Source organism: Crotalus tigris, unplaced genomic scaffold (assembly GCF_016545835.1).
Source record: "Crotalus tigris isolate CLP2741 ecotype Arizona unplaced genomic scaffold, ASM1654583v1 scf7180000018468.2839379, whole genome shotgun sequence".
Classification (NCBI taxonomy): domain Eukaryota; kingdom Metazoa; phylum Chordata; class Lepidosauria; order Squamata; family Viperidae; genus Crotalus; species Crotalus tigris.
This window is the reverse complement of record NW_024097024.1, coordinates 447,421-464,596: the sequence shown is the minus strand read 5'-3', so window position 1 is coordinate 464,596 and position 17,176 is coordinate 447,421. Positions and strand designations below refer to the sequence as shown.

At 35.8% G+C, this 17,176-nt stretch overlaps 1 protein-coding gene across 3 annotated transcripts; it reads left to right on the top strand.

Annotated features, from left to right (window-relative positions):
- The first annotated feature begins 101 nt into the window (after positions 1-101).
- ZDHHC6 (zinc finger DHHC-type palmitoyltransferase 6) lies at positions 102-14,400 on the top strand. 3 transcript variants are annotated; one of them, XM_039352660.1, is made up of 11 exons: positions 102-255; positions 2,130-2,586; positions 3,289-3,380; positions 3,648-3,807; positions 4,806-4,967; positions 9,104-9,157; positions 10,761-10,928; positions 11,032-11,073; positions 13,108-13,253; positions 13,357-13,400; positions 14,124-14,400. In XM_039352660.1, the coding sequence occupies exons 2-11, from the start codon at positions 2,320-2,322 to the stop codon at positions 14,225-14,227; spliced, it is 1,239 nt and encodes a 412-aa protein (XP_039208594.1). In that variant the 5' UTR covers positions 102-255; positions 2,130-2,319; the 3' UTR covers positions 14,228-14,400. The 3 variants fall into 3 exon arrangements, with proteins under 3 accessions (XP_039208594.1, XP_039208596.1, XP_039208595.1); XM_039352661.1 differs by lacking the exon at positions 102-255 and having other exon boundaries at positions 2,498-2,605; XM_039352662.1 differs by lacking the exons at positions 102-255; positions 3,289-3,380 and having other exon boundaries at positions 2,402-2,586.
- The last annotated feature ends 2,776 nt before the right edge of the window (positions 14,401-17,176 follow it).

The window sequence follows — 17,176 nt, the reverse complement described above, 5'->3', positions numbered from 1 at the left end:
CATCCCCAATGTGTTCCTGTCCGTGGGGGAAGTGTTTCCCAGGGCACTTGCCAGACGATTGAGGGCATTTCCAAAGTCAGGGCGGAACGGAAGGATTGCATGTCCGGGTTCTGTGAAGGTGTCCCGGGGAAGTAGAGCACGGAGCCGCTGAAAGAGCGGCAAATAAGGCGGACGGCGGGGGCTCCCTTGCCGGTTCTGTCTGAAGAAAAGGCAGCGGGGAAAACCTGGGACAAAGCAGGCTGGGGTTCGTCGCTGGTAAGCCGCAATGTCCTGCCTGGACTGCGGTCGCAGTAAAGGAATTGCAGATCCTTCTCTGCCTTCTTCTATCTAAGCGTAGAAAGGATGGCAGAGAGGCGGTGTCGTGATCAGCCTTTGCTTTTACTTTGCTTGCTGAGTCTTCGCCAAGTCACTTATTTTTCCCATTGAAAGGAGGAGGAGGGCTTTCGTTTCTGGTTTCCTTGTCCTTCAAATTGCGATAAATAGACAGATGTCCGATAGCTGCCGCCTTTTCTCTATACAGGGAAGCGGACGTAGCCCCGCTTCACCTGTTGAACTATTGCCTGTTGCAGCCTCCTTGTACTTTGGTGTTATATATAGAAGAGAGAACGAATTCCGTGCTATCGTTTGTATTGCGATGCTCAAAGCACAGACAATGCTTTTGCTGTGCTAATTTGCGGGGAAGGATTTCACTCCCGGGGGTCCCCGTTGTTTCAATTACTTATATAAGCGTTCGTGCATAAATTAACTTCAGCGGTAATGTGGAAAAGTGGGCACGGGTTTATTGCAAATCAAATCTTTTTTTGTGGCCATAGAGCAGTGATGAGGTATAATTGACCACATCAGAGTTGTTTAAATACAGGTAGTCCTCAACTTACGACCCCAATTGAGCCTAAAATTTCCGTTGCTAAGGAAGACATTTGTTAAGTGAGTTTTGTCCCATTTTACGACCGTTAAGTTGTTGAGTGAATAATTGCAGTTGTTAAGTTAGTAATACAGTTGTTAAGGGAATCTGGCTTCCCCATGGACTTTGCTTGTCAAAAAGTTGCAAAAGGGTATCACATAATCCCAGGATGCTGCAACCATCATAAATATGAATCAATTGCCACGCATCTGAATTTTGATCATGGGATCATGGGGGTGGCTGCAGTGGTTGTAAGTGTGCAAAATGATCGTAAGTCACTTTTTTCAGCATCATTGTAACTTCAAATTGTCACTAAATGAACTATTGTAAGTTGAAGACTACTTGTATTCCCAGGAAGATATAGCAAATAGTTATTTCTCTCAGCAATACTTGTGTCACAGAGTCCATATGTTATCCTATTGTCCTTGAACTTACTTGGAATGTTATTGAATTAATCAATCTGTAAAGAGGCTAAAATAAATACTTTGGATTTTTTTCATTATTAGTTAATGGTAGACTACCAGGTTGTTCTCTCATTTATGAAAAATCAACATTTTTGTAGTGAAAAGCATTTTCAGGTGCTTAACAGACACATAATTACTTTATTGCATTAAAGGGGGAGAAATGTCTAAATAGACAAAAACAGTGACTTCTGCTAGCCCAGTTAATTTCTCATATGAAGAGATAACTTCACTGTAATATCACAAACACTTTTTGAACCTTTCTCCTACTTTGTGACATATACATTAAGAAAAAACATATCTAAATTCTTACTTGCATTTGAAATTAGTTCTTGGGTTGTTGCCTAGAATGAGGAACTGATGCTTCACTGAAAAGTATTTGAAACGTGACATTTAAAATGATTTTATATTTGTGTCGTTTGCCTGCACTAAACAAAATAATTAACTAGATAGTTCACACTGGACAGAAAAAAATATACTCTTGTTAATATTTATCAGTTAATCTGAATTCGAACAAACTTGGAATCAATTTTCCAGTTCAGATATCAACTGATTTTTAAAAAAATGCACGCACACAAACAAAATGAGGATCAGAGCCAAACATATGACAGAGAGAGAACGGAGTGGGCTGCTCAATAGCCCATTTTTGTGTCAGTGAACTATGGTCTGTTGCTACAAATGAATTTGTTTTTAATAAAAATATTTATTCTGTAGTTGCTGTGGTTGGAAATTGTCTTCCTTTTTTTCCTTTTTCTTTTTTTGCTCAGGTTTTAAAAGAAAACTCATGAAGCACTCCTATAGTTGATGATTCTTTCAAATTTGAGGAATGGCTTAAATCCAGCTACTTCGAAATTAGTGTTTGGATATCATACCATTCAAGTAGAGATGAAAATTTATGACAAGTGGAAATGTGTTCTGAAAGAAATTTTATGAAATAAGAATCAACTTGAATGCAGAATGGGAATGTTTTTTTCAATCATTAGATTTGAAAATCTCTATGAACTGAAAAGACTATGCCACTGGGGGCCAATCATAGCCCTTACTGTAATAGCAATATGTTCTGCCATGGCTATCATCGATGCAGTCCTGTGGTACTGGCCTTTGGATACAACAGGAGGAAGTATTAATTTCATCATGCTCATCAACTGGACTATTATGATCCTTTATAACTACTTCAATGCCATGTTTGTTGGCCCTGGTTATGTTCCTATTGGCTGGAAACCAGTAAGCAAATAACAATATGGTATATCCCCCTCCCATTAAAATAATATTTCGCTCCATACCTTCCTGATTTTATGTTAGACAATGTCTTAGGAAACCTAATTCTTGGATCTGCAGAATGAAAACAAAATGGGAGCCAATGGGAAATTAATCTATTCACTTTTGTGGATACTTGCTGAATATATAATTGCCATTACACATCTAAAACTATAGTCTGCCTCCTATCTAAGCAACAGATAACTAAAAGAATTTTATATCCTCAGGAGATTTTCTTTAAAAAAACCCCCATGGTTTCTTTCTGAAAAAAAAGTTCTAGTGAGTAAGGCAGCTTGCAGGTAAGACCCATTGATCAAGGTGGTACATATTTTTGAGATTATTGTTGATCAATGCCCACCACCCTTACACAGTTGCATTGATCTTTTTCTTGTGCATTAGGCTTGTTCCTGCAGCAGGAACATTATTATAGATGTTTTATTTCCCAAAATTCTGCTTTAATGCATAGATGAACTTTATAAGGTAATTGTTTCTTTTATCAGTTTGTAAATATGTGTTTGTGTGTGTGTGTGTGTGTGTGTGTATACACACACACGCATACATGTATGTGTATATATATATATATGTGTATATATATATATATATATATATATATATATATATATATATATATATATATATACACATACATACATACTGTTTTGTTTTTAGGAAAATTCTCAGGACTGCATGTATCTTCAATACTGTAAAATATGCCAATCTTACAAAGCACCACGTTCACATCACTGCCGAAAATGTAACAGGTATTATTGCTGATTAAAACTATTCATTGGGTAAGGTTAATACCTATTTACTCATGTAACAATACCCCCTTTAATCATTTCATATATTTTATAGAACGTGAAAATAAACACTACATCACGTTCCTCATGTTACACTTACAGCTTTTTTGCTCTATTGATATTATCTGAAATTAAGGGTTCTTTTAAATGACAAAAAATATTTGGTAAATGAGAATAGGGATGGCTGCTGGTCACTGTGCTTGTATTAAACTTGGATTTGCTTCTTAGGTGTGTGATGAAGATGGACCACCACTGTCCATGGATTAATAACTGCTGTGGATTTCAGAATCATGCCTCATTTACACTCTTTCTTCTACTAGCCCCTCTGGGCTGTATCCACGCTGCTTTTATTTTTGTCATGACCGTGTATACTCAGCTTTATAACAGGGTAAGAAACCACTGTTTTACTTCTTTAAAATGTATGCAGAATTGTATGAATTCGCTTTTGGAAGAACAGCTATACTTGCTGTAGTTAAAATTATATACTGTATATTCCGGCATATAAGGTGACCCGGCGTATAAGACGACCCCCGTCTTCGGCGCCGAGTCTCATGCCTAGAAAGTCGTCTTATATGCCGGAAATTACCGTTATTTCCGACGTATAAGACGACTCGGCGTATAAGACGACCCCCAACTTCGGTGCCAATTTTAAAGCTTGTGAAAGTCATCTTATACGCCGAAAAGTACGGTATCTTTTTTGTCTGCTAAGTGTCTTCATACTGATGATCTAGAACACTGGAAGGTTGTAGCTTTTGCTTTATATCTTTTATTCTTTCTTCATTTGACCCAGGATTAGTTATTCTTCTATATAATAAATTTCACGAGGCTAATTTAAAGTCCAGAGGAGATGGGTAGCATCAACATTTAATTAAATAATTAATTAATCAGAAAGGAGAGTATGCCTTAAAGGTAGGAAAGTATGTTTCTTCAGAAATTGCACTCTGTGCCAAATTTTGCATCTGCCTCTCGGTCAACTGATAATAGATTGTGTCATTCAATAAGCTGGTTATTCTATTTTAAAGCACCATATAAAATTAGGAAGCATTAGAAAAATATAGCAAATTAAAGAAAGAATTTGGGTTGAATTCCCTGTATCTTTTCAGAATGCTTAGCTTTAAATTCAAAGTTACTTATAAGTCTGGTACATCCAGTATATCTGTCATCTATTCGTGTCTTAACAAGTCATCTTTCCAAGAAATCAGATACTGTATGTCCTTCAGATAATATATGACTTTTGGCTTAGGCATAACCTCTGGAAACAACTCAGACTGAGATTGAACTTCTACCGATCAACAGTTAAGACTAGAGAGTTCTCGCTGAGGAACTGAATGTTGTTCAGTTGTTGTCTACTTACCAGTTTTCTTCTCTTTTGTTTCTTTTTAATAGGTCTCCTTTGGCTGGAGTTCTGTGAAAATTGATATGAGTGCAGTCAGGAGGGATCCCCGCCCAATAATCCCTTTCGGATTGCCTGCATTTGCTGCCTCTTTATTTGCCCTGGGACTGGCCTTAGGTACTACGCTAGCTGTTGGCATGTTGTTTGTTATCCAGGTGAGTCAGAAACAGATGAGATAGTCTGATGAGATGTTCTTGTGCTCAAAGGGTGGGGATAGTTCTCAGCAGCTCACGGCATCTTATATTTTCTTAATTCTGGATTCTTTTTTTTAAAAAAATATCAGTCAGCAATTTGAATTTCCAGTGTATCTACAGTGTATTTCGTAACAAAGACTTCATGCATATATGTATTTGTAGGTGTGAGAGAGAGAGAGAAAGAAAGAAAGAAAGAAAGAAAGAAAGAAAGAAAGAAAGAAAGAAAGAAAGAAAGAAAGAAAGAAAGAAAGGAAGAGGTTAAGATGTAGAAATCAGCTAGGATTCTATTGGAATTTGTGATTCAGTTCAAAGAAGTGAAAACAGATTTGTACCATGATTCATTTTTTGTTTCGTTTTGAGTTACTAGAAGTTAGTGCATATATGTGTACAAAACATTACAAATGTTTCTTATTTGATCTGTGCTATGAATCAATTCAGTGATTTCAGTTTTAATTTGAAGGGATAATTTAATCAAACTGTTTCATATGGCCCTAATATAGATGTGTTAATGTATGAGTATGTTGTCCTATCAGCTAAGACTTTCCCATCATTCTGTATGTCTTGCAATGTGTAACTGCCCCTTGTTTCTTTAATATATTCATACTCATATCCTTTCTTTTTACGTTTATCCTCATCCATTTCCCTTTGGCTCCACCTACTCAAATTTTTAAGTTTTGGCATACTACGTAAGTTTTCAGTATGACTGTCCACACCAAAGGGTCTCCCACTTCTGCTATTAAAAAAACCCTACTCTCATGGACAGGTGTGGGCTCTGTTTGTTTGGCAGCTATGGTCTTTGCTCCATTGTAGATAAAGCAGCAATGGAAGCTATGTAGATTGGATGCCATGTATTTATATAGGTAGTCCTCGAGTTACGAGTGTAATGGAGCCTGCCCATTCCACTCATAACTCGAAAACTCGTGGAAGTGAATCTCATACCTTGAATGAGATCACTTCCTTGCTCGTTAAGATGCACATGGCCCATTAAGCGCACATGAGGTACCTCAGAGTGGGGAAGGCCATGGAGGACCTAGTGATGGATCATGCCCCCAAGGCCTCCCTGACCCACTAAGATACCTCATGCTTCCCTCTCCCTTCCTACCGTGCCGGACTCACCTTGAAAAGATCCATCTCCTCTCTGCCGCGGTTCCTGCTGCCACCCAGATCTAAGGCCAGTGGACACTTCCGCGGCCCTCTGGAAGGTGGATCCAGTCACCAGAGGCCTTTTCCAGGCTGCTGCCACCCGGATCTGAGGCCAGGGGACGCTTCTGTGGTCCTTCGGATGCCCAATCTGACTCCTGGATCCACCATCCGGAGGGCTGCAGATGCATCTCCCGGCCTCTGAGCTGGGTGACAGTAGCCTGGAAAAGGCCTCTGACGTCTGGATCCACCTTCCAGAGGGCCACAGAAGCATTCCTCAGCCTCAAATCCAGAAAGCAGCAGCCTGGAAAAGGCCTCTGGCGGTTGGATCAAGCCTCCAGAGGCACATGGAAGCAACAGAGAACACAAGCCTAAAGTACAATGAGATCATACAAGATCAGTAGCGTGAGAACTCGCCCCACTGATCTCGCGTGATCTTGCATTACTTTAGGCCTCCATTCTCTGTGAATGCACCGAAGGCCTGGAGCAGCCAAGAAAGTGCAGGGTGAGTATTGAAGGCCTGATGCCTAGGGAGACCCAGGGCAGGAGTGGGGAGGGAGAGAATAACCAGGGTGAACATTGCATTACCACTGTGGTCGCTCATAAGGGTGAACAATCGCCATGGTGTGGCAACATTTGTAATTTCGGGACTTGCTCATAAACACTAGGGGGCACTCATCACGTAACTTTGAACGAGCATTAAGTGAATACTTGTTACTCAGGGATTACCTGTAGTAGAATTGGATTTCCCTTTTCCTTTCTTTATACATTTATCCCTAATTTTTCAAGTGAAAATCCCAGAAGAGGGGAAATAACAGTGTCAAGGAAAAGGAGACATTCAATAAGATAGTAAAATGACAGAAGATTCCTTTGTCTCTTTATGCTTTGGTAAATCAATACATCGTATTTTTTGATACAATGTTATTTATACAGTAGTAATTGAAGATTATTGACACTATTGTTTAGATCAGTGGTTCTTAACCTGGGCGATATTGCCCCCCAGGTGACGATTTCATTTTTCAGAGGGGCGATGGAACGAAAAGGGGCGACGCGGGGGCAAAGGAACAAAAAGGGGGCGATATGGGGGTGATGGAGCAAGAAGTTTTGGGGACACTTTTGAGACTTTCGTACAGTGAATGGCTGTATATCTGTCGTACAAAAACATCAGATCACTCACTATTAGTGGATTGAATTGTGTTTTCAAATGTTCCTCCAGCTAGCTTCAGTACAGAACGCTGTATATATGTAAATACACATTGCTTATCTTCATGCGTGTTGTGCAGCAGCCTCTACCCATACAATGGCGCGCCATTAGCCAGAATATGGGAGATATGGGGAAAAGACTGGAAATAAATTATTTGCATCGATATGTCCTGATGAACAATTTTAAAGAAAACAAAAAAAGTGTTTGCATAAATTGAAGAATTATCTCCCATGTTGTGATTGAGAGGTTATGTTGGGGGAGGGGGACGATGACAACTTCCTCATTGGCTCAAGGGGGCGATTCGTTCAAAAAGGTTAAGAACCACTGCTTTAGATGACTTAGGTTGCATATAGAGGAAAGAGAAAAAGTATTCTATCAGTATTAATTACAATGTAGGTTAACAATATTACAAGCATAAGATTATTTGACTTTTCATCCAGACTTAATATTAAAGAGAAAAAAAAACCTCTGCAGATTGTATCCGAGTATTTGTTGTACTCATTGCTTAGTATATACTCTCTTTTTGCTTTGTATGTGTCTATCTATATATCATATTCCTATATAGATGAATAGGCAAAGCAAATTTAAGAAGAATTAAAATGTCAAGTAAGAAAAAAAGACTATTGAGCTTCTAACTTCTCTCTTTTTATACATCTGCTAATTTACAATATTTGTAGATTTTTAGGCCTCCTTGGAAACCAGACTATAAATTATCGTATTTGGTTCTTACTTAAGTTTGATTAAACTTTTATTTTGTATATATATAAAATGCTAGTTTTTCCATTGCTTCGAATTCTCCAAGTTTAGATTTCCAAACAGATATTTTTGGAATTATATCTTTCTTTCAGGGTTGAACAAAATTTATTTTCACTGCTATGAGCATATAACTCATTAAATTATTTTTGCTTATTTTTACCTGGGGTTATATCTAATAATAATAGTTGTAGTTTCATTTAAAATGATTCTCATCATTTCCTTAAGTTAAAACAAATTTTGAGAATTATATATGGAAATTCTGAATCTGCTCTTCTAGAAAAACAAAAATGAACACCACCAAGATTTTCTACTAGTCACTGCTTGTTGTGCAGCACTACAGAAGAAAGGCAATTTATAGGTGGTTTATGTCTGAAGAAATAGTATGGGAAGGAAGGATTTTCCTGGTGTAACAAACAAAAGGAAGGAAGGGATGGTTTACTTTAGATTTAGATGTTACAAAAGAGTTCAGATACACAATAATGAATAGCAGGAAGTCCTAAAATGGCTTATTATTTAACCAAAGGCATGGAATGATAGAATAATAATAATATGTGTGTTTGTTACAAATTCAAAACTTTCCAGATCACTCCCTAAGATTTTCACTCTCAAAACTTAAAGTAAATCTAAGTACTAGCGCATATATACAAATGTAATTTATGCATTTATGCTTATTTGCCATTCCACCATGCTATTTATGATATCAAGACTTTGGTAATTAGTGGGTTCAACTAGTTTAGGAATAAAAAATAAATGGGACAATGGATGGACGGAGTGGATATAAGAAGTACCCTTGAGTGTACTGAACCCAGAAATAATGTTTACTTGTTTATCTACAAAGACTTTTATTTATATTGATTCATTCATTCAGATTATAAACAGTACTGTTAAGGTTTCCTGTTCTCCATTTTTTGATCTAATACAATTTCTGTGGAATGAGTTTCTATTTCCTCACTTCATACATTGTAGTCATGAGTTAATCTTTGTGATTTTTTTTTAGATGAAAATCATCATAAGGAATAAAACTTCAATAGAATCATGGATTGAAGAAAAGGTAAAAGTAGTTATTCTCATACTGATTTAAATATATATTATGCCACAGAGGTAGATATCTGCAGTAGATGTTGATAAACAGTATTTATATCCTTTCCTGTTAATATGACTTAATTAAGCCAGGATGTTTTATGGCCTTTTCACACATTTTCTAAGATCTTTCATCACAAGAAGAATCTGTGGTCAATATTGCTTTTTAAATGTTGGGTTTACTTGTAAGCCAACTTGAACAGTTCTTTATTAACTTGATTTGGCTCATAATAAATCTGTCCTTTTGTCATCTTAAATTCATATTTATATGTTGGGCAATTGCAGCAGCTCAACTTCATTGAAGCTTCTATATCTTAAGAAGCTACTCACTAAAGAGAGAAAGGCTTGATGGAAGAAAATCTTGCCAATTGAGCAGCCCTTCTGATATTTAGATGTGAAAATCACAAAAGTGGGTTTTTTTTTTTAAAAAAAAAAAAATAGGACTCTCTGTTTTTCTCTATTTATATCTTTCTACATTGAACATATCCTCTAAGGTCATAATCAAAGCAACCACTATATAATTTCCTTCATTCTGATTTAGTGTGTTGAAGTAATCCAGCTAATGTTATATGATAATCGTCATTTATAATTCTGCATATTTTACAAATATAGCCAATTTTAGTATATTCAGTATGTCATGGTTAAACAAACAATGGTTTTGCATAAAAGTAGTTTCTGGTTACTTTTACTTGTAAAGTATCTCCATTCTATTGTACATGTAGAAAGTCAGAAGCAGAATTGTCTCCCTGAACCTTCAGGGAAGAACTATAACAACCACTGACTTGACTGAACACCTTGCACATCCATTCTGAGAATAATGTGAGAAATAATTCCAGAAATAAATTTTAATATGTGATATCATTGCATCACTAGAGGTCAGCATACAATAAAGAACTTTAAGGAATGATGCGAACCAGCACAGTGCTTTTAAGAAACATAGTGAAAGGTTATGAAATCAATGTCAAAGTTTGACATTGTAAAGGAAGGTATTTTCCTATTTAAATGCAATTATTTTTATTTAGTATTTCTGAAATAGAACTGTCTCTTTTTATTACTCAATATAAATTGAACCAACAATATTCTGGCTTAATTGAGTGCTGAAGAATGTATGATTTTAAAAGTTTTCCACTGTATTTAAATAACAAGTTAAAAATATGCCATCTCACATTGCACTTATCAAAATATCATGGTTCTGAGGTGTTTTGCTCTGTCTCTATTTACAACTACTGCTCTACCAGTAGAAAATAAATATCAAACAGTATAGCAGTCTATACAATATATAGTATAGCAATCTATACAAAGGGAATGGAGGAAAAGAGTTGTTTTTTTTTTCTCACTGCAGTAATCTGCAGTGAGGAAAAAAAAAAATCTTTTTCTCCATTCCCTTTATTTTGTATGTGGCTGTGGATCCTGGGATTTCTCTTTTACTCTAGTTGAACCTTTCTAATTTTTTACTACAAATATCACAAGTTTGAAAATTGGGTAAGAAAAGTTCCTCCATGTTAAAAATCTAATAGATTCATGCAATTGACAGTTTTCTTTTTGTCAACTGTATTTGTGTACATTCCTTGCAGGCCAAAGACCGCATTCAGTATTATCATACAGAAGAAGTCTTTATATTTCCTTATGACCTAGGAAGCAAATGGGAAAACTTCAAGCAAGTCTTTACATGGTCTGGAAATCCAGAGGGAGATGGCCTGGAATGGCCTCTAAGAGAAGGCTGCCATCAGTACAGTTTAACAGTATGCTACTTTCCTTTGCTTTTCCTTTATGTGCCTACAATTAAATGTGAAGTAAATGCATTGAGAAATTGGCTGTACTGAAATGCTGTTTCATATCTTTCAGATTGAGCAGTTAAAACAGAAAGCTGACAAGAGAGTGAGAAGTGTAAGTCATCATCAGTTGCCGTCTATATTACCTGATCTTAGCGTAATATTATTTTGAAAGTTAAGAACTGGATGGTTTCATGTTATATTTTAGAACTCTAAAATATGTTGGGTATAATAGAATACTATGATAATGCCATTATAGCATAAAGTAATGTTATTCCTATATAAGCATTGTAATTTATCATGAGATGTGTGTGATATTATGAATGTCTTTAGCTTGGTGCAAAGAAAGCGAAGCAAGAAAGAAGAATCAAGTAAAAAGAGAAGAGGAAATTCTAAATAAATAGCTTATGAGCTATTGCTGTGTGTTGAACATTTTAATTGATTCTGTTTTAGTTAGTCATTAACCTAACAGTTATGGAATACATTGAAAATGCTGAACAAATACTTTCCTTAGACAAATCTCCTAAAGTCTTAAAATCCCAGTAACATTTCCTGGCAAAAAGTATATTTTTTCTATATAAAAAATAACACTAATCCTTTGACTAAACTAGCTTCTTACAGAATTGAACCTAATATGTTAAACTTATATCAAACAATTAGATCAAGAGTTCATTTTTTACACTACAGACCATGACTTCTCTGGAAAAACAGCTGCTTTCCAGTTGGTCAGGAGCTGTTTTATGTCTCTATAAATTCTGGATACTTATAGTTTTCCACCCTAATTATGTACCTAATAATTCTTTTTGATGGGAGGGTGCCTTTGGGTCAGTATTGCCTCTTTGCGGGCAAGAGTTCAGAAGTGGTTTACCATTGCCTCCTTCCTAAGGCTAAGTGATTGGCCAACTGGCTTTGTGACTAAAGTGGAACCAGAAGACATGGCCTCAGTTTCTAGCCTGATGCCTTAACCGCTACATCAGACTGGCTCTCTGGAAATTCATATTTTATCTTTGAGCAAATAGTTATGGACAGATAGATAAGATTATAATGCTGTACAAACCTTTTATTTTTGAAACATTGAATCAGTATACATAAATAAAATGTTTAAATAAAATTATGTTCAATTACTCCAGATATAATATCTTGTTACATCTTATCATTCCTATCAAAAAAAAATATACAGTATTGTTGTTTTCTGAGTATGTGATGTCTAAGAGACATAATGGCTTTTTAAAGACCCCAAATTTCCTTATAACATTTCAATTCCCACTTTTATTTGATTGCTCAAAATTCTTCCATGTGTTTCCTTCATCATGCAAACACTTTACTTATTTCTGCAATTTGGATGATGTTCCTTTCAGAAAGATTGGGTGGCTTATAATAATACAAATGTTAAGTAGAGAGACTAAAAAGAACCCCAAACCCAATGGTACTATAGTTTCCTGAAGAAAAGCAACTATGGCTTACAATGGCCCACACAAAAGGAGACTACACATAGAAATTCATAGCACAACTATTTCCCAACAGCAATTGCTGGTTCTTCAAAGAATATTCTTCTACTTGCACAGAGAAAAGTTGATAAAATACGTTCAAGAGCACCTTTCTATACAGGTGCAAAAATCTAACCATAGACATTTACTATAAGATTGTGAAATGGAGGTGGGAGGGAAATGCAGATAATTCACCTTCTACCTGAAAACCTACAGTAAATGTCAAAATAATGTATAATTGGCAGGTGACAACAGTTAGAAAAAGAAAGTGAAAATGATTTATATAATTCCAGCTCCTCATTAATATAAATCTAAAAGATTAAATATTATTGTTTGTATTTCTATTATATTTAAACATTATCACCATCTTGACTAGGTCCATTAATTTCAAAAGCCTTTCTTCCATTCTTTCCATCTTTGGGCTTATAACTGCATTGCTTGCTGATGTCATATATAAAAGTAAAGCTCTGTTATTTATCCACCTGATATCTGCCATTCCTAAAAGAAAAGCTTCAGATTTCAATAGTACATCTACTTTCAAAATTTTATGAACCAACAAAAATACCTGATTTTAAAATTTCTTAGCCTTCTTACTATTTTATAATCAATGGTTTGTAACCAGAAAATTATCTTGAGCAACTTTTTTTAATCCAATGTTCTAGGTACGGTACCAAGCAATAGAAGACTATAATGGTGCCTTTTGCCCTGTTACAAAAGGCATAAGGACTTTCTGCACAACTCCATGCACTGAGGAGCCTAGAATTATCCTTCGCAAGAGAGACCATATTTTAGCCACCCGAGGACTGAAGTTAGTATCTCTATATATGATTACTTCAAACTTTTAAAAATGTTTCAAAGGTAAACAAGTGCTGTCTGTTAATTCTTTATTCTTTTTTTTTTTTAATTTTTTGGCATTGGATGTATGGCGACAAAATTATTGACCGGGCAACAAATGGTAATTACTTTGTTTTAAAGTTAGAATATCTTATTTCAATTTCATAATGTAGTTTATATGCACTTTATGTCTTAAGTACATTATTATCAGAGGGTTCCAAATGCCAAACCCATTAAAACTATAACAAAAATTTGAAAACCCAATCTGAAATAGTTTAATATGAATTCAGCAGATTTAGAGGACAGGAGATAAGGAATTCTAATTAGGAAAATCTGTGATACAACTGCCTACTTAAAGATAGAAAGGTATTATGCCATTATATCAAATAGATAATATGTCCATCTTCCAGCATTTTAGAATTTAAAGTATTTCAAAAGTGTATCTAGAAACTAGAAAATGGAGTTGATTTAAATAACTAGATTAAATAATTAAGAGTGCAGTTTTAAACATATGTCCTTGGAGATAAGCCCCAATTTATATCAGTGAGATATACTTCAAGTTTGACATCTGTAGGTTTGTGCTATTAGGAACTTCATTTATTTTCAGGTTCTTAAAAGGACGTAATGCTTCTAAATAAACTCCTACAGCAATGTAGTTAATATAGGCAACATCTAAATCATGTCCTCCATCTTGAAGAAAAATTGTGAAAACTGAAAAAAAGAGTTTAGTTTTGGAGATTTTACACAGTTTTTGACAGGGCTCAGAATGCATAGTGATGGGACAGGAAGGAAAAATCTGCAAGTGGTATGGTCTTTGATTTCTGCTGTTCTTTCTCACTGTTAGATGGGGAGAGAATCAGAGGTTGGTTCCCAAGAAAATGTGTTGAAAAATGCCTGTATGATTCTGAATCAGATCAGCCGTTGGATGGAGAAAAGAAAGCAAGATAACTCTGTGATAACTGGAAAAGTTTGCTTTGGACCACTGTCCTCCTACTTCAGCGGTTCTCAACCTATGGGTCGCGACCCCATTTGGGGTCGATCGACCATTTCACGGGGGGGGTCGCCAAGCAAGGCTGTCCGCCATTTTTTCCCCTTTTCTGGCGGGTGCCTTACCTCCCTTGGGCTGGGCCAGCTGGTGGCCCAGCCAGTGGTCAGCCTCTCCATCTCTGCCACTTGCCAGCTACGCCTTGGCCGGCGCAGGGGGCGGCACCACACATGGCGGCGCTCCCAGGCAGGGAAAGTCCTCGACTTATGACCAATTGGATAGTCCTCAACTTAGACTGGTTTAATCCTCGACTTACGACCAGTTTAGTCCTCGACTTACTCCTGTTGGAGGTTGCAGCATTAAGAACCACTGTTGAGAACCACAGTTCTACTTGAATATTCTATATATGTTCTTATGTATGGAACAAGCATCATATTTTGTGTGTTTGCAAGGATGGGAGCTTCAGTGTCATAAATCTAATCATCTGTTGTCATTTTCAAAAGGGAGGGAGCCATTCCATGGACGCCTTTTCATATTATAGCTTTCACAATATAGAGCACATTTGGCTTGCTTTTTTATTTAATTTTATTATATAATCTTAAGAAATGTAAGAGCTACCTTTTTTCGGATATTTAAGCAGTATTTAAGTACTGCTCATTTAAAAATATATTCTCTTGGTATTTACATTCCTCAAATTACTTTTCTATTGCCATCATGAAAGTTGAAAGAACCATATGAATGAATGCAACTGAGTTGACTTAGCTGATGCTTTGGATTTTTTCTTATTTTAATATGTAATTTTTATTAAACAAAAATAAAATGGAAAAGATTATTTTTATTCTTTAGTGCATCTTTAGTGATGAACGTGCTGATTTTTTTGCAGTGAAATAACAAAACCAGATAACAATTCACACAACATGTTAACCCATGACAGCACTTTTTGCTTCTGTGTAGTGTAATGTGTGACATCAAATTATTACTATATTGCTTTCTCCAGCCTGGTACCCTGTAGATACAATAAATTTTATGTCCAATCAGCAGGGGTAAATTGTAGCATTTGGTTTCTTCCTCTGTCTAAAGGTAATGTTCAATCAACATTTGAACTTGCTTCTAAATTACAAGTTTTTTTATATATTCCTCAGAACAAGTTTCTATGAGACTCTACAGTTAAATTCAATAATCAAACAAATACATGCATTAAAAAAAGTATAAAACATTGAAATAGAGAAATATAATTAGATTGTACTTAACTCTTTAAGTAGGCCAGGTCAAAAATCAAATATCACAAGGATTCCAGGATTGCCACTTTATTGTTTTATTGAAATATATATTGAGAGCTTGTTCAAAACCTTTGCAGCCCCCTTTTTAAAAACAATAGGCCAGTGTAGGGCTTTTCTTTCTATTCTTCAGGTCTGATAAACCATTTACCTTTCCTACCTCCTCAAGGCAAGAAATAAATTCCTTTACAGCAGTGGTTTTCCAATTTGACAAGTATATGAAGTATGGACAACTCCCAGATTTCCCCAATAAACACAGTGGCTGGAGAATTCTAAGAATTGAAGTCCACACTTCTTGAAGTTACCTAGTTGGGAAAATACTGCTCTACAGCAAAATATGCAGAAATGCCTGGTCGGCTAGTCTGTTAAATGTGTGTTGCAGATGTCATTTTAAGCACATGAATTTGTGCTCAATAAATAAATCCTCAAGTACCACTTAAGTTTAAAAAGTGGCAGAAAGTGAAGAAAGCTGTGGTGAAGCATAATTCATATTGCAGAAGACAATTCATAGAGAAGTCAATTCCAATGCAGTAAGGATTTTGACATTAGTGCATTTCACTTGTCTGACACACCTTTCCAAGATCTTACTTGTGATGGCAGAAACTACTATAGCTGCATCTAATTTGCAGTTATAAAGAACTATTAGCCTATAACCATGCAAGTATGAAAGTTCAATACTAGTCTTTCAGAGAAGACCCAGATGGGAGAAAGTGCTGTAATAGTTGATAAATAGAAAATAAATACTTTTCAACAGTGACATTAAACAGAACTGTATCAAATCAACAATGTGAAAAAATATAGTAACTTTATGAATTGCTTCGGACTAGATTGGGTGGAAAATGTATAGAAAAAGTTTAACTGCATGTTCCAAAAAAGATATATGCATGCAAGTTCCAAGGGTTAAATCAGGGTAGTCAACCTTGGCTCTTTTATGACTCGTGGACTTCAACTCCCAGAATTCCTGAGCCAGCTGGCTCAGGAATTCTGGGAGTTGAAGTCCACGAGTCATAAAAGAGCCAAGGTTGACTACCCCTGGGCTAAATAGTAGAAGCTATTGCTGTTTTTATGATTCAGAACATAAGATCTTCAGGGTACAGAAAATTATGGCTTCAGGGTGATAACAATATTGTTTTAGCCTAAATGCAGATGATCAGTATGAAGAAGCCACCCTATAGGCCTATTTCAAGTCAGCGGTATGTATAATGACACAATCATAGCATTGGAAATGGCCCTTTTATTCTGTTTACATTGTTGATTATTTAAATTTGTTCAATTTTTTACTACTAAAAATTGGAGTGTTATCTTGTTAAATGTAATTCCCTTTACCACAACGAGTCAAAAGTACTTATATTTTCCATTACTACTGTCCCTGAAATTGTACTGAACCTTATTTTAGCATCTGTGATTGGCAAAGATGCCTGATGCATTGTACTTCATGAAAATCTCATAGTAGTAGTAGTAGTATAGAAAATATTTCAAATCATCCAGTTGTGATTGTGAAATGGACTATTTTGCAATGCTTGGTAATATCTTAAGTGGGAAGTACAATATATTCTCTATCTAAGCGAAAGGTTATTAAATTTTAATTATATTATAAATTAGAATTATGACATTTCAGAAATTGAAAATAATTCT